Source organism: Nerophis lumbriciformis, linkage group LG14, assembly GCF_033978685.3.
Source record: "Nerophis lumbriciformis linkage group LG14, RoL_Nlum_v2.1, whole genome shotgun sequence".
NCBI lineage: Eukaryota > Metazoa > Chordata > Actinopteri > Syngnathiformes > Syngnathidae > Nerophis > Nerophis lumbriciformis.
In genome coordinates, this window is record NC_084561.2 from 2,354,093 (window position 1) to 2,372,691 (window position 18,599).

Genomic DNA, 18,599 nt, shown 5'->3' on the forward strand with positions numbered 1-18,599 from the left:
AACAAAGCTGTATGTTAACACCAACAAATACTGCATTTTGTTATTTCTTCTTACCCAGTCATGTGCTATCATTATTATGTTAATTGGCTAGCATGCTAAAATTGCCATGCTAACTTTTTCAGCTAATTTTACACTTTTTTCTCTAATTCCACTGCCATACACCTTAGAGTCATATAACTTGGTATGCATGTTAATTGTTTGCATGCCAGCGCTATCATGCTAGCAGGCTAACAATGGCAAGCTAACCTTTTCAGCGAATTTTACCCTTTTTTCTCTAATTCTACTGCCATACACCTTAGAGTCATATAACTTGGTATGTGACACATGCTAACTGTTAGCATGCCAAAATTAACATGCTAGCATGCTAACGTTAGCATGCTAACTTTTAGTGCTATTTTTGTAACCGTTTAACCAAGAACCATACAACTAGGTATGTGATACTTATTAACCGTTAGCATGCTAGAGCTAGCATGCAAACATTAGCATGCTATCTTTTTCAGCTAATTTGACACATTTCTCTAATTCCGCAGCCATACACATTAAAGTCATGTGACTTAGTATGTGGCACATGTTTAGTGGGACGGTAAGCTCGGTTGGTAGAGTGGCCGTGCCAGCAACTTGAGGGTTCCAGGTTCGATCCCCGCTTCCGCCATCCTAGTCACTGCCGTTGTGTCCTGGGGCAAGACGCTTTACCCACCTGCTCCCAGTGCCACCCACACTGCCTTAAATGTAACTTAGATAATGGGTTTCAATATGTAAAGTGCTTTGAGTCACTAGAGAAAAGCGCTATATAAAATATAATTCACTTTACTAGTGTTAACATTAACTTTAGCATACTTGGCGCCATTGTGGAAAGTTTTACAACATCTCATATTAGCATGCTACTGTTAAAAAAATACAAGTCAATCCTTAACCAGAAACACACTCATAACACTTTATAAATGATTCTTAAATGTAGTCCCCTGATTGGTCATTGATCCATGCGCCTCTTCTATTGCTTGTTGAGAGCTGGGCGTCACATTCAACCAAAGACAGCTCCCAATGTGTAAGTTGCAATATTAAAAATGTTAAATATTGAATGAAATAAAAGACAGAAAGTAATACATTTCGTTTTGTGAGTCATTTGAATTTTTAAGGCGTGTTTGTTTGTTTCTCAAAACTATATTTCAACAATATGATTCAACTTTACATACAAAACAACCAGTGTTCAATCCAACCACATGAACCTTCAAAAAATGGACTAAATCTTCCATAAATTCTTCAAATTGTGGTCGTAAAAACATGTTTGCATATAGTCATATTTTTCTGACAATAATCCAAGCGATGAAGCGTGTTTAAAATGATGTAAATCAATTGACATTTATTTTGAAAGACACACCTGAAACACGCTCATGCTAATTTATAAATAACTATGCAACGTCCTCCTCTGATTGGTCATCAATTCTGAAAATACCGCCCATACTCCTCTTCTATTTGTTGTGGAGTGCCGGACTTCACATTCACTTTATGTATTTTTCAGAAAGTAGTAAATGTTACCTAAAAAGTGTCATGTTCAGTGAGTTTTATAACATTATAAAGCGTGTTTGTTTGGTTTCCAAAACTTTATTTCAACAATATGATGCAACCTCACAAGCATAAGAATGCAAAAAAATAAACAAAAACTTCCATATTTCTTTAAAATGGTGGTCATAAGAATATATTTACGACTAGCCAATATTCAAATATGTAAAGCATGTATAAAATGACGTCAATCAATTGGAATTTATTTTCGAAGAATAAACCGGAAACAATCATGTGTCTTCCTAATTAACTATTCGATGTCCTCCTGTGATTGGTCATCCCGTCTGAAAATACCGCCCACGCTCCTCTTCTATTGGTTGTTGAGTGCCGGACTTCACAGTATTTAAAAATGTCAAATATTGCATAAAATAAAACATGTGACAGGCTTCTTTGAAGAATATTGGATTTAAAAAAAATATTTTACCTAAAAAGTGTAAAAAATTTTTAAAGCGTGTTTGTTTGTTGTCCAAAACTTTATTTCAACAATATGATGCAACCTCACATTCAAAACAACCAGAAACCTTTCAAAACGGCAACCACATGAACGTAAAAAATGAACAAAAACTTGCACATTTCTTTAAAATGGTGGTCATAAGAATATATCCACGAATAGCCAATTTTCAAATATGTAAAGCATGTATAAAATGACGTAAATCGGTTTACATTTATTTGTGAAGAATATACCGGAAACAGTCAAGTCACTTCATAAATAAGCATTGGATGTCCTCCTGTGATTGGCCATTGACCAGGAAATAACACCCATGCTCCTCTTCTATTGGTTGTTGAGTGCTGGTGTCGTGCCAATTACTGTATCCAGACTTCACTTTCGCCTAAAGACAGCTCCCAACGTAAAAGTCACAATATTAAAAATGTCAAATATTGCATGAAATAAAATAAGTGCGAGGCTTCTTTGAAAAATATTGGATTTTTTTTCAGAAAGTTGAACATTTTACCTTAAAAGTGCCATGTTTAGTGAGTTTTATAACATTACAAGAATATGATACAACCTCACATTCAAAATAATCACAAACCTTTCAAAACAGCAACCATATGAACGTAAAAAATAAACAGAAAAATCAATTAAAAAAAAAATTGTGGTCATAAGAATATATTTACGAATAGCCAATATTCAAATATGTAAAACATGTATAAAATGACGTCAATCATTTGGAATTTATTTTCGAAGGGTAAACCGGAAACAGTCATGTCACTTTATAAATAAGCATTCAATGTCCTCCTGTGATTGGTCATTGACCAGGAAATACCACCCATGCTCCTCTTCTATTGGTTGTTGAGTGCCGGTGTCGCGAAATTCTCCCAACGTGAAAGTCACAATATTAAAAATGTCAAATATTGCATAAAATAAAATATTTGACAGGGTTCTTTGAAGAATATTGTATTTTTTTTAAATATTTTGCCTAAAAAGTGTCAAGTTTAGTGCGTTTCATAAAACTATAAAGTGTGTTTGTTGATTTTCCAAAACTTTATTTCAAAAATATGATACAAAGTTACATTCAAAATAACCACAAACCTTTCAAAACGGCAACCATATGAACGTAAAAAATAAACAAAAACATCCATATTGAAAAAAAAAATTGTGGTCATAAGAATATATTTACGAATAGCTAGTATTCAAATATATGAAGCATGTATAAAATGACGTCAGTCATTTGGAATTTAATTTCGAAGGGTAAACCGGAAACAGTCATGTCACTTTATAAATAACCATTCAATGTCCTCCTGTGATTGGTCACTGACCAGGAAATACCACCCATGCTCCTCTTCTATTGGTTGTTGAGTGCCGGTGTCGTGCGAAATTCTCCCAATGTGAAAGTCACAATATTAAAAATGTCAAATATTGCATAAAATAAAATATGTCACAGGCTTCTTTGAAGAATATTGGATATTTTTTTTATATTTTACCTAAAAAGTGTCAAGTTTAGTGCGTTTCATAAAATTATAAAGCGTGTTTGTTGGTTTTCCAAAACTTTATTTCAACAATATGATACAACCTCACTTTCAAAATAACCAGAAACCTTTCAAAACGGCAACCAAATGAACGTAAAAAATAAACAAAAACTTCCACATTTATTTTTGAAGAATATACTGGAAACAGTCATGTCACTTCATAAATGACCATTTACCATGAATTGATTAACGTGGTTGAAAAACCTATTGGGGTGTTACCATTTAGTGGTCAATTGTACAGAATATGTACTGTACTGTGCAATCTACTAATAAAAGTCTCAATCAATCAATCAATTAATCAAAATTCAATGTCCTCCTGCGATTGGTCATTAACCAGGAAATACCACCCATGCTCCTCTTCTATCTTACCTAAAAAGTGTCATGTTTAGTGAGTTTTATAAAATTATAAAGCGTGTTTGTTGGTTTTCCAAAATTTTATTTCAACGATACCTCACATTCAAAATAACTTGGTTTAAATGCATGTCACTTTATAAATAACCATTGAATGTCCTCCTGTGATTGGTCACTGACCAGGAAATACCACCCATGCTCCTCTTCTATTGGTTGTTGAGTGCCGGTGTCGTGCGTTTCATAAAATTATAAAGCGTTGGTTTTCCAAAACTTTATTTCAACAATATGATACAACCTCACATTCAAAATAACCAGAAACCTTTCAAAACGGCAACCAAATGAACGTAAAAAATAAACAAAAATGTCCACATTTATTTTTGAAGAATATACCGGAAACAGTCATGTCACTTCATAAATGACCATTTACCATGAATTGATTAACGTGGACCCCGACTTAAACAGGTTGAAAAACTTATTGGGGTGTTACCATTTAGTGGTCAATTGTACAGAATATGTACTGTACTGTGCAATCTACTAATAAAAGTTTCAATCAATCAATCAATTAATCAAAATACAATGTCCTCCTGCGATTGGTCATTAACCAGGAAATACCACCCATGCTCCTCTTCTATCTTACCTAAAAAGTGTCATGTTTAGTGAGTTTTATAAAATTATAAAGCGTGTTTGTTGGTTTTCCAAAATTTTATTTCAACAATATGATACAACCACAAACCTTTCAAAATGGCAACCATATGAACGTAAAAAATAAACAAAAATATCCATATTTTAAAGAAATGGTTGTCATAAGAATATATTTACGAATAGGCAATATTCAAATATATAAGGCATGTATAAAATGACGTCAATCAACTGGAATATATTTTCGAAGGGTAAACCGGAAACCAGGAAGTAGTTTATTTTTTCTCCCCCGTGTCGATTGTCTTGTTTTGTCGTGACTCGTAACCATGGCAACCGCCCGTATAACCGATGAGAGGGTCCCCGGTGTTGTTCCACACATGCACGCAATAGAGAAAATTAAACAAAAAGGTTTTTTAAAAAGAATTAAAAACAACCGCATTCTCAATAAGGGTTAGCGCACAGAAATATATTCAACTATTTATCAACGTAAACATAGCAATAAATGTGTTTTTTGTGACAGCTAAAACATTTCTTTGTAAGTTTACTACACGCACACACCCTTTAAGGAAATGTTTTTTTTTACTTTGTGTGCTTTCCATGAATCTGATTATTATGTGCGCCATAACCACAGAGAGAAGAATAACTGAATGTATAACGGTTCAAAACATGTACTTATATAAGAATGGAACTGATTAAAAACAATTAAAGTCCCTCTTTATGTTGTCAAAAAATAAAAAATAAATAAAAATAGGTAAACCGGAAACAGTCGTGTCACTTTATAAATAAGCATTGAATGTCCTCCTGTGATTGGTCACTGACCAGGAAATACCACCCATGCTCCTCTTCTATTGGTTGCCGTAAGCTGGGTCTTCCCGTCGGCCCAATGGCAGCTCGGGAGCAGCGTTGATGTCAGCGTTGACGTCCTCCGGATTCACCTCTAGTGCAGCAGCCATGCTTCGCTCTTTCGGACGCCTCCAGCGGTTTAACTACAACCTCCGGACTTTGCAGCAAGTTGGCGTCGAGTGCAAAGGTGCAATAAGTAACGCGTGCAGGATGGCCAGCTCGGGCTTCCGAGTGGAACGGGACACGTTCGGCGAGCTGAAGGTCCCCTCGGACAAGTACTATGGCGCCCAGACGGTCAGGTCCACCATCAACTTCAAGATCGGAGGACCGTCGGAGAGAATGCCGCTTCAAGTCATCCAAGCCTTCGGCGTCCTGAAGAAAGCGGCGGCGGTGGTGAACAAAGACTACGGCCTGGACCCCAAGATAGCCGACGCCATTTGCCAGGCGGCGGATGAAGTTGCGTCGGGCGAGCTGGACGACCATTTCCCTCTGGTGGTGTGGCAGACCGGCTCCGGCACGCAAACCAACATGAACGTCAACGAGGTGATCAGCAACCGAGCTATTGAGATTCTTGGAGGGCAGCTGGGTTCTAAAGACCCAGTCCACCCCAACGACCACGTCAATAAGAGCCAGAGTTCTAACGACACCTTCCCTACCGCCATGCACATTGCCGCAGCCACCGAGGTCCATCAGGTCCTGCTGCCCGGCCTGCAGACGCTCCATGACGCCTTGGCGGCCAAGGCGGAGGAGTTTAAAGACATCATCAAGATCGGCCGCACGCACACTCAGGATGCGGTGCCGCTCTCGCTCGGACAGGAGTTCAGCGGATACGTGCAGCAGGTCAACTACAGCATCCTACGCATCAAAGCTGCCATGCCCAGGGTGTACGAGCTGGCCGCCGGAGGCACGGCGGTCGGCACGGGCCTCAACACGCGCGTGGGCTTTGCGGAAAAGGTGGCCTCCACCGTCTCCGCCCTCACCGGGCTGCCGTTCGTCACGGCCCCGAACAAGTTCGAAGCCCTGGCGGCCCACGACGCCCTGGTGGAGCTGAGCGGCGCCCTGAACACGGTGGCCGTCAGCATGATGAAGATCGCCAACGACGTCCGCTTCCTCGGCTCGGGGCCGCGCTCCGGCCTGGGGGAGCTCATCCTCCCGGAGAACGAGCCCGGGAGCAGCATCATGCCCGGCAAGGTCAACCCCACCCAGTGCGAGGCCATGACCATGGTGGCCGCCCAGGTCATGGGCAACCACGTGGCCGTCACCATCGGCGGCAGCAACGGCCACTTTGAGCTCAACGTCTTCAAGCCCATGATTGTGAAGAACGTGCTCAACTCGGCGCGGCTGCTGGGCGACGCCTCCGTCTCCTTCACCCGCAACTGCGTGGCGGGCATCCGGGCCAACAAGGAGAGGATCGACAAGCTGATGAACGAGTCGCTCATGCTGGTCACCGCCCTCAACCCGCACATCGGCTACGACAAGGCGGCCGCCATCGCCAAGACGGCGCACAAGAAGGGCTCCACGCTGAAGGCGGTGGCCGTGGAGCTGGGATACCTCACAGAGGAGCAGTTTGACCAGTGGGTGAAGCCCAGCGACATGCTGGGACCCAAATGAACAACACAATAAAGGCACGGAAATCAATCACTTTTATGAGTGTGTGGGGTCGCTGGGGGAAATGATTCAAGTGAAATTAAAAATGCCCATCTATACTTTTAATCACAAGGGTTTAATCCCTCACCTGTGTTAGTTTGAAGCCGAAACGACAAACGCGCTCAGAGGAGATAGTTTTTGAAGGAAGGTGACCGGTTTTTACAAAAAATTTGTTTTGAAGGGGGAATAGCAAACTTCCTGTTGATTTTTGCTGGGGGTTTATGAAATGTAGGTCTAAGTGAGACCTACATAGAGGTTTTTGTTTCATGTCTCTCCGACCTTCCCAGTGGGAGTTACAGGCAGTTTTGTCAGTTTTTTCATCCGAGGAGCAGTTTTTTGTGTGTTTTATTAAAAAATTGCGCTAGAGCACAATTTTGAGATTTGGGGTTAGGTTTTTTTATTAGATCACACTTTTTGGCAGTCGTGATGTGTGCGTTCAGTTTGGTGAGTTTTGAAGCATGTTAAGGGGGTCAAATTACAGCTCAAAGAGGCAAAAGTGTCTGTTTTTATTACTTTTTTGTCTTGAAGGGGGAATTGCCAACTTCCTGTTGATTTTAGCCCGAGAATGTACAATTATGAAAGGTAGGTGTAAGTCAGACCTACATAGAGGTTTTTGTTTCATGTCTCTCCGACCTTCCTAGTGGGAGTTACAGGCAGTCTAGTTTTTTTTTTCCTAGGGGGCGCTAGAGCGCAATTTTTATTTTTGGGGTTTGGTTTTTTTTATCAAAAGGCAATTTTCGCAGGTCCTGACGTGTGCGTCAAATATGGTGAGTTTTGAAGCATGTTAAGTGGGTCAAATTGCAGCTCAAAGAGGCGGCCGGTATAATAATAATAATAATAAAACCTTACAAATTCAATAGGTCCTTATGTCCCATTGCATAAGGACTCCCTGTGGGAGTCCTTATGCAATGGGCCATGCGGGCCCTAATGATCATGACTGGGGAGGGGGGGTAAAACCAGAGGTCATGCAGCTGCTCCACAGTCTGCCTGCTCCAAAAGTGAAGTGTTTTTATGGGATTAATATCACGTGCCATCCTTAATGGTCTCCAACTGGACTGTGGTTCACAGCATTAATAAACAAAGCAACGCCAACTTGTGTTCTTTTAATTATAACAACATTGGAAAACAGTACAGCAAATATGCTGCAGTAAGATCAATGTTTACTTTGGTTATTGTTGTTGAAAAACTAAATCCTACTTGAATTTTATTTTGAAATACAAAAAAAAAAGGCCAAAGAGTAACAGGTTTTTGTTTTCTTAAAAACGGTTTGTATTTTCATGTTATATTTCATATGATGAAAATGGAAGTCAGCAGAAACGGAAAAAAACATCCGACCATTTTCTACCGCTTGTCCCTTTTGGGGTCGCTGGAGCCTACCTCAAACAAGTGTTTTCAAATGTTTCAGAAGCGGAAGTGACTATCTTTATTGGAGCCTATCCCGGGTGCATTTGACCCTGGACAAGTCAGGCAACATAATATATTTTAGCACTGTGAAAATAAAAGTAAATATGTTATATTTTCGTTAAAATCTTCAAATATTGAAACAGGAAGTAGCTATCTCAAGACTGACCTGTCGGGAAATAATTGCTTTATATTGCCTTTATATATTGATCCATGATTAAACTGTTTTTAAACTTTTGTTTCCTTTCAACAAGCCAGTCCGTGGTTTTGTCTTGAACTATCAACTTCCGTTTCCAGTGTCGGACAATTAAAAACATGTTTTTGGTCCGGGTTTTTTTTTTTCTGCTGATTTTCTTCACGGTGGCAGAGGGGTTAGTGCATCTGCCTCACAATACGAAGGTCCTGAGTAGTCTTGGGTTCAATCCCGGGCTCGGGATCTTTCTGTGTGGAGTTTGCATGTCCTCCCCGTGACTGCGTGGGTTCCCTCCGGGTACTCCGGCTTCCTCCCACCTCCAAAGACATGCACCTGGGGATAAGTTGATTGGCAACACTAAATTGGCCCTAGTGTGTGAATGTGAGTGTGAATGTTGTCTGTCTATCTGTGTTGGCCCTGCGATGAGGTGGCGACTTGTCCAGGGTGTACCCCGCCTTCCGCCCGATTGTAGCTGAGATAGGCTCCAGCGCCCCGCGCGACCCCAAAAAGGGACTAAGCGGTAGAAAATGGATGGATTTTCTTCAACATCAGTCATCCGTTTTTTGGATGTATAGTTATTGCTCTTTGACGCTGAAAAATACTTGTTTGCCTTAAAATGTCATTAGTTTCGAAATAAAATCTAAACAAGGACCAAAAATACACCAACCAAAGAGCAACAACTAAATCTAAAAAGGTTTTATATATACCGAAAGTGAAAATGATCAGTCAGCAAAAGCAGATGTTTTCTCTTATTGTGACACGGGGAACGGAAGTAGCCATCTAAAGACAAGACTGCAGGGGAAATGATGTTGTTGTATCCTGCGTTTATACATCAAATGTAATTGATCCATATTTTTACTGACAAACGTTTATATATCAAATGTAATTGATCCATATTTTTACTGACAAACGATACAACACCAAACTGTTTTATTTTATTTCTACAGACCAGTCCGTGGTGTCGTCTTTACCTATCAACTTCCGGTTCCGGTGTTAAAAAAAAGTATTCATGTTTTGGGCCCGTTTTTCTTCCCCGCCGATTTTCATTTTTGGAGTTATTGCCTTTCGATAATAAAAAAGACGGCTTTAGTTTAAAGTTTATTTTTTGTGTTTCAAAATAAAATTCAAACCAAGCAATCGTTTTTTACTTAATATTCATGAAAAGAAAATTAATGACCAAAGAAAAAACTGATTAAAAGCAATAACTAGATCTAAAAACATTGTATTTTTCATTTTGTATTTGATATACCAAAAATAAACATCACTGGTCAGCAAAAACTAAAAAAAAAAAACGACCAAAAACCGATGTTTTTGTTCTGTTGCTATTTAAAGACATGACCGCAGATTGACCCGAAAAGAATAATGCGGTGTCACATCCTGCATTTCTGACTTTGTAAAATGAAAATCACCCTTTGTTTTTCAATTTTATTCTTTTTTTGTATTTCAAAATAAAATTCAAATAAACCAATCGCTTTTTATTTTTCAATTCCCACTCAAGAAAAGAAAATTCAAAGACCAAAACATACACTGACCCAGTAAGCCACTTTTCATGGTAAATACATTAAACAAGCCCAAAATAAAACAAAAGACTTATTTGGTCCAGCTGACTTTAGGAATATCATAATGCTCCGTCAGGTTGTCCAGGTGGCGATTAAAGTCCTGCAGAAAAAAGACAAGGACAGGTTAGTCGACGCCTTTCTTCATACGTTTGATGAAAGAGTGGTTTGAAATGTGTGACGGCCTACTTCCACTCTGTGCTTGTGTGTCTTGGACGCTTTGTTTAAAATCCTCTCCATTTGCTGTGGAGAAAGAAGAAGACAAGGAATGCTTGCTAATGTTGTACTACCACACAACTCGCACTTGGACACAACTTTTAACACACCAGGAAAAACATAGTGACCACAATTAAAAGTTTTGACATTTTTCATTTACATGCTATCAAAGTGTTCAGCAACTTAACTCCTCCCCTTTTTGGACCAAAGCAGCAGCAAAAATAAATCCATTTCTTTCCTTGTGCATGGACATAACAAGAATGGCTGATATTTCATGATTTTGTTCTTTGCTGACATCGTTTTCTGTGTGTTTTTTTAATGTTTGTGTTGCCACTTGATATTTGAGGTGCTGTGATCAGTTCTGTGTATGTTTTGACTACAATGACAACAAGTCCTCCTAGAGCGCAGACCTCCGTCAGGCCTTTTTTTTTTTTTTTTTAAGTCCTGAATCCAGACAGCGATCCATATCAGCCCCAAAATGTAATCACTTGTTCCATTTTCTGAAGGTCTGATTGAAATCCGCTCATAACTTTTCCAGCTATCTATAGCGGAATGAAAGAAATGGGGTCTTTGCTAACACACAAGTTGAGGCTGGTAGCATAAACGGAAGGTAACGGGGTAGAAAAGATCCGGATCAGCCCCAAAACACTTGTCCTTTATCCCAGTGGTCCCCAACCTTTTTGTAACTGCGGACCGGTCAACGCTTGAAAAATGTGCAAATTAAAAAGGCTCAATCATGTGTGCTTACGGACTGTATTGATATATATTGATATATAATGTAGGAACCACAATATTAATAACAGAAAGAAACAACCCTTTTGTGTGAATGGGGGAGTGAGGTTTTTTTTGGGTTGGTGCACTAATTGTAAGTGTATCTTGTGTTTTTTATGTTGATTTAATAAAAAAAAAAAAAAAAAAAAAATCATGTATTTTATTTTATTTATTTTTTTATTTCTTGTGTGGCCCCGGTACCAATCGATCCACTGACCGGTGGTTGGGGACCACTGCTTTATCCCATTTCGGACATTTCCTATTATTTCCTATTGTTATTAAATCCTGTTTATTAGTGATGGGTCCGGCAACACCGATGCATCGGCGCATGCGTCGAGCTCATAGAGCAAAACCCTGTGTCGGTGCGCGTACCGCTTTTAGAAAGTCACGTGACCGATCATGAGCTGTTTTGGTCACGTGACCGATACGCCAACTGTGTCGCCTCCTCTGTGCCCTGTGAGCGGCTCTTTTCTACAGCCGGAGAAATAATAACTAAGAAGAGAAATCGTCTAAAATGTAATACGTCGGAAAAACTTTTTTTTTTTAAATAAAAATGTGTAAAAAAATAACATTAAAACAATTCCCAGTCCACAATCATCCACAACACGTTCTCTTAGATTTCCATGTTATGATACATGTTCACATTATTTATTGACTGTATCTAAAAAAGATACAAATATATTTTTATTTAAATGAAGATATGAAATAATTGAAATACAATGACTTGGTTTATATTATTGTATATACTAGGGCAGGATTCACCAACGCGGTGCCCGCGGTCACCAAGTAGCCCGTAAGGACCAGATCAGTCGCCCGCTGGCCTGTTCTAAAAATAGCTCAAATAGCAGCACTTACCAGTGAGCTGCCTCTATTTTTTAAATTGTATTTATTTACTAGCAAGCTGGTCTCGCTTTGCTCCACATTTTTAATTCTAAAAGAGACAAAACTCAAATAGAATTTGAAAATCCAAGAAAATATTTTAAAGACTTGGTCTTCACTTGGAATAAGCGGTAGAAAATGGATGGATGGATGGGTCTTCACTTGTTTAAATAAATTCATTTATTTTTTACTTTGCTTCTTATTACTTTTAGAAATACAATTTTAGAGAAAAAATACAACCTTAAAAATGATTTTAGGATTTTTAAACAAATATACCTTTTTACCTTTTAAATTTCTTCCTCTTCTTTCCTGACAATTTAAATCAATGTTCAAGTAATTTTTATTTATTTTTTATTGTAAAGAATAATAAATATTTTAGCTTCTGGTTTTTCGACGAAGAATATTTGTGAAATATTTCTTCAAACTTACTATGATTAAAATTCAAAGAAATTATTCTGGCAAATCTAGAAAATCTGTAGAATCAAATTTAAATCTTATTTCAAAGTATTTTGAATTTATTTTAAAATTTTTGTTCTGGAAAATCTAGAAGAAATACTGATTTGTCTTTGTTAGAAATATAGCTTGGTCCAATTTGTTAAATATTCTAACAAAGTGCAGATAGGATTTTAACCAAATTAAAACATGTCATCAAAATTCTAAAATGTATCTTAATCAGGAAAAATGACTAATGATGTTCCATAAATTCTTTTTTTAATTTTTTCAAAAAGATTCAAATGAGCTAGTTTTTCTCTTCTTTTTGTCGGTTGAATTTAGAATTTTAAAGAGTCGGAATTGAAGATAAACTATGTTTCAAAATGTTATTTAAATTTTTTTCGTGTTTTCTCCTCTTTTACACCGTTCAATTAAGTGTTTTTTTCATCATTTATTCTCTACAAAAAACCTTCCGTAAAAGGAAAAAAAAATGTACGACGGAATGACAGACAGAAATACCAATTTTTTTATATATATTAATGTATTTATTTAGCTATTCTTGTTTAAATCACACTTACGTGTAACTTACAAATGACAATATATTTATTTATTAAAGTGTGTATCAAACTGGTAGCCCTTCGCATTAATCAGTACCCAAGAAGTAGTTTTTGGTTTCAAAAAGGTTGGTGACCCCTGTACTAGGGCATCAAATCAGTGTCAGTTGAGTCGGTCCATAGGTTGCCTGTAGGGATTTTTAATGTCCAGCAGATGTCAGTATTTAGTGACACAGTATCGACACAGTATCAATACAGTTTTGCAATGTGTCGAAACGCTTCATGACGCCTCATCAACCCATCACTACTGTTTATAAACATATTCATCATAGGTTGAGTTTGGATACACACCCTCTTTTCTTGCATCTTGTCAAAGGCGATCTGAGCAGGCGTCCTTTTGTCCATGTAGGCCTTTGTGGCGTTGCCCTCCTCCTCGTTCTGACCGCTCACCACCTGCTCCATGCGATGCTTGCTCTCCTTCTCCTTCTTTTTCTTCCTGTTGAATGGCACATCTTACTGGTTACTATACAAATCCTGAAAGATGCAAATTAAAAAAGGCTCCAGCTCCTATTTAATTAATAAAAATGTATAAACATGACTTACTCATGTCCAGTTTTTATTACTTGTGTATTCATTCATAACTGTTAAATAAGCGACTCTTAATTGATTTATAAATGGGGGGTTTTTTCTCCATAAAATGTTGTAGTTATACTCTCGCTGCTGCCTATTTCTGTGCCACCATGCATGCAAATAATGATAAATAATGATATTAGACTAATACACGGGTGAAATACACACACACGCACACACGCCAAACTAGGACCAATTTAGTGTTGCCAATTAACCTATCCCTAGGTGCATGTCTTTGGAGGTGGGAGGAAGCAGGAGTACCCGGAGGGAACCCACGCAGTCACAGGGAGAACATGCAAACTACCTCCAAACAGAAAGAAAGGGATCAAACCCAGGACCTTCGTATTGTGAGGCACATGCACTAACACACGTGCCACCGCCGACATTACAATATTTTTTATTATCAAAAAATATTTTGAAAACTACCGTATTTTTCGGAGTACAAGTCGCTCCGGAGTATAAGTCGCACCGGCCGAAAATGCATAATAAAGAAGGGAAAAAACATACATAAGTCGCACTGGAGTATAAGTCGCATTTTTTGGGGGAAATATATTTGATAAAAGCCAACAGCAAGAATAGACATTTGAAAGGCAATTTAAAATAAATGAAGAATAGTGAACAACAGGCTGAATAAGTGTACGTTATCCATCCATCCATCCATTTTCTACCGCTTATTCCCTTTGGGGTCGCGGGGGGCGCTGGAGCCTATCTCAGCTACAATCGGGCTATGAGGCATAAATAACCAACTGGTATGTTAACGTAACATATTATGGTAAGAGTCATTCAAATAACTATAACATATAGAACATGCTATATGTTTACCAAACAATCTGTCGCTCCTAATCACTAAATCCCATGAAATCTTATACGTCTAGTCTCTTACGTGAATGAGATTAATAATATTATTTGATATTTTACGCTAATGCTCTATACTCTGGGCAGGGTCCTTGTGGGTGCATGGGAGTTTGCCCAACCAGTCTACATGTGTTTTGTGGACTTGGAGAAGGCATTCGACCGTGTACCCCGGGAAGTCCTGTGGGGAGTGCTCAGAGAGTATGGGGTAACGGACTGTCTGATTGTGGCAGTCCGCTCCCTGTATGATCAGTGTCAGAGCTTGGTCCGCATTGCCGGCAGTAAGTCGGACACGTTTCCAGTGAGGGTTGGACTCCGCCAAGGCTGCCCTTTGTCACCCATTCTGTTCTGAACTTTTATGGACAGAATTTCTAGGCGCAGTCAAGGCGTTGAGGGTATCTGGTTTGGTGGCTGCAGGATTAGGTCTCTGCTTTTTAAACATGATGTGGACCTGATGGCTTCCTCCGGCCAAGATCTTCAGCTCTCACTGGATCGGTTCGCAGCCGAGTGTGAAGCGACTGGGATGGGAATCAGCACCTCCAAGTCCGAGTCCATGGTTCTCGCCCGGAAAAGGGTGGAGTGCCATCTCCGGGTTGGGGAGGAGATCTTGCCCCAAGTGGAGGAGTTCAAGTACCTCGGAGTCTTGTTCACGAGTGAGGGAAGAGTGGATCGTGAGATCGACAGGCGGATCGGTGCGGTGTCTTCAGTAATGCGGACGCTGTATCGATCCGTTGTAGTGAAGAAGGAGCTGAGCCGGAAGGCAAAGCTCTCGATTTACCGGTCGATCTACGTTCCCATCCTCACCTATGGTCATGAACTTTGGGTCATGACCGAAAGGACAAGATCACGGGTACAAGCGGCCCAAATGAGTTTCCTCCGCCGGGTGGCGGGGCTCTCCCTTAGAGATAGGGTGAGAAGCTCTGTCATTCGGGGGGAGCTCAAAGTAAAGCCGCTGCTCCTCCACATGGAGAGGAGCCAGATGAGGTGGTTCGGGCATCTGGTCAGGATGCCACCCGAACGCCTCCCTAGGAAGGTGTTTAGGGCACGTCCAACCGGTAGGAGGCCACGGGGAAGACCCAGGACACGTTGGGAAGACTATGTCTCCCGGCTGGCCTGGGAACGCCTCGGGATCCCCCGGGAGGAGCTGGACGAAGTGGCTGGGGAGAGGGAAGTCTGGGCTTCCCTGCTTAAGCTGCTGCCCCCGCGATCCGAACTCGGATAAGCGGAAGAAGATGGATGGATGGATGGATTTACGCTAATGTGTTCATCATTTCACACATAAGTCGCTCCTGAGTATAAGTCGCACCCCCGGCCAAACTATGAAAAAAACTGCCACTTATAGTCCGAAAAATATGGTATTGTGTATCGTATCAATACCAAAATTTGTAGTAACACCCAAAACATATGTAAAGTATCAGATACGTGCTTAATACATTTTAACAGCAGATTAGATAGAATATGTTAAAACAGAAAGTAACCAGATATTAACAGTAAATGAACAAGTAGATTAATAATCCATCTTCTACTGCTTGTCCCTCATAATGTTGACAAAATAATACAATGTTACTGCATATGTCAGCAGCCAAAATAAGGATCTTTTGTAAGACATACTTACTACTAAAAGAGAAGTTGTCCAGTATGTTCACTATAATGACAAAACATCCTAAATGATTGCAGTAGGAAACGTATGTTTAATGTATGTGTGTGTTAAAATAAAGGCAATAATAAAACTGTTCGTCATTTGTTGTATTTTGAAAAGTATACTTTGGTACTGGGACCTACAAATATTGCCAATATATCTGCTTCAATTACAGACGCAAACAGTGTTTGTCATCCCGAAAATGGCTGATTTTGTACGATCTTGTCGGAAAATACTGTTGCACTTTGCACGTATTTATTTATTTATTTATTTATGACAACTTCCTTTCTGTGTTTGATGTTTTATGTAGCTTATTGTGTAGCTAGCATGAAGGCTAACAGCTGAATATAACGCAGTGAAAGGACTGCCTCGAACAAGTACACTTTAAATGCTACTTCAACAAGCAATGTACGCATTTTACTTACTTCTTCCCAGAAGAAATGACTCCGAGACCTTTTATTTTCAGGGCACTTTTCTGGACAGTGTCGTAGGAAGACATGACGTCATCAGCTGAGAAATGCTCTTCTTCGGCTTGACAATAGAAGGTAGGCAATGGCATACATGTTGTCATGGCGTGCGCCATCTGGTGGACTTCAATGGTAGCAATTAAAAATGCTCTTCTTCGACTTGACAATAGAAGGTAGGCATACATGTTGTCATGGCGTGCGCCATCTAGTGGACTTTAATGGTAGCAATTAAAAATGCTCTTCTTCGGCTTGACAATAGAAGGTAGGCATAGGCATACATGTTGTCATGGCGTGCGCCATCTAGTGCAGTGGTCCCCAACCTTTTTGTAGCTCCGGTATACGGACAGGTCAACGCTTGAAGATGTGTCCCACGGACCGGGGGCGGGATTATGTTTTTTTTTTTTAATTATTATTTTTTTTTTTGTCATAAATAAATACAATCATGTGCGCTTACGGACTGTATCCCTGTAGACTGTATTGATCTATATTGATATATAATGTATATATTGTGTTTTTTATGTTGATTTAATAAAAAAATAAATAAATGTATATTTATTTATTTTTTATTTTATTTTTTTATTTCTTGTGCGGCCCAATACCAATCGGTGGTTGGGGACCACTGATCCAGTGGACTTCAATTGATTGATTTAAACTTTTATTAGTAGATTTCACAGTACAGTACATATTCCGTACAATTGACCACTAAATGGTAACACATCCTTGCCAACCTTGAGACCTCCGATTTCGGGAGGTGGGGGGTGGGGGGCGTGGTCGGGGTGGGGCGGGGGCGTGGCCAAGAGGGGAAGAGTATATTTACAGCTAGAATTCACCAAGTCAAGTATTTCATATATATAAATATATATATATATATATAAGAAATACTGAAGTATTTCATATATATATATATATACTGTGTGTATATATATATATATATATATATATATATATATATATATATATATATATATATATATAAATTTAATTGAATCATATATATATATATATATATATATATATATAATAAAATAAATATATATATATACATATAGCTAGAATTCACTGAAAGTGAAGTATTTTCTTATATATATATATATATATATATATATATATATATATATATATATATATATATATATATATATATATATATATAGAAATTATATAAGAAATATTTATATATATATATATATATATATATATATATATATATATATATATATATATATATATCAATCTATCTATCTATCTATCAAGAGGGACAGAGACAGCACACAGTGCATATGGATCACATGTTACCATGGCGAGAAAAGATGGAGAGACTGCCAGTTATCTAGTCTCCACCAGTTTTCAAGGTAACATTTTTTTTTCAAGGTTAAAAATGATTTTCAAGGTAAACAAATGATTTTCAAGGTAAATGTTTTTACATTTTTTTTAAAATGTTTTTACATTTTTTAAAAATGTTTTGTAATTTTTTTTAATTTTTTTTTAATTTTTTAAAAATGTTTTTAATTTTTTTTAATTTTTTTTAATTTTTTAATTTTTTTTTTATTTGTTAATTTTTCAAAAACTTTTTTTATTTTTTTTTTAAACAATTTAAAACAATTTTAAATTGTTTTTATTTTTTTAAACAATTTTAACAATTAACATTTTTTTTTAGGGTTAGGGTTAGGGTTAGGGTTAGGGTAAGGGTTAGGGTTAGGGTTAAGGTTAGGGTTAGGGTTAGGGTTAGGGTTAGGGTTAAGATTAGGGTTAGGGTTAGGGTTAGGGTTAGGGTTAGGGTTACATTTTTAAAAAAAAGTTAAAAAAAGTTAAAAAAAAGTTTTAAAAAAGTTAAAAAAAAGTTTTAAAAGAGTTAAAAAAGTTAAATATTTAAAAAAAAATTAAAATATTTTAGAAATAAAATTTTTTTTTTAAATTTAATTATTTTTTTTTAATTTTTTATTTTTTTTTACAAATTTAAAAAAAAATTTTAAATTTTTTAAATTTTTAATTTAAAAAAAA

The 18,599-nt window shown here is 38.0% G+C and overlaps 2 protein-coding genes across 2 annotated transcripts; one reads left to right on the plus strand and one right to left on the minus strand.

Moving 5' to 3' along the window:
* The first annotated feature begins 5,405 nt into the window (after positions 1-5,405).
* Positions 5,406-8,100, plus strand: fh (fumarate hydratase). Its single transcript, XM_061976233.2, has one exon. It carries the CDS (start codon positions 5,425-5,427, stop codon positions 6,970-6,972), a length of 1,548 nt encoding a protein of 515 aa, XP_061832217.1. The 5' UTR covers positions 5,406-5,424; the 3' UTR covers positions 6,973-8,100.
* Positions 8,101-10,013: 1,913 nt separating this feature from the next.
* Positions 10,014-16,676, minus strand: fam32a (family with sequence similarity 32 member A). Its single transcript, XM_061976234.2, has 4 exons — positions 16,557-16,676; positions 13,362-13,506; positions 10,348-10,401; positions 10,014-10,261 (listed from the first exon to the last, which is right to left on the minus strand). The coding sequence occupies exons 1-4, from the start codon at positions 16,628-16,630 to the stop codon at positions 10,193-10,195; spliced, it is 342 nt and encodes a 113-aa protein (XP_061832218.2). The 5' UTR covers positions 16,631-16,676; the 3' UTR covers positions 10,014-10,192.
* Between the last annotated feature and the right edge of the window lie 1,923 nt (positions 16,677-18,599).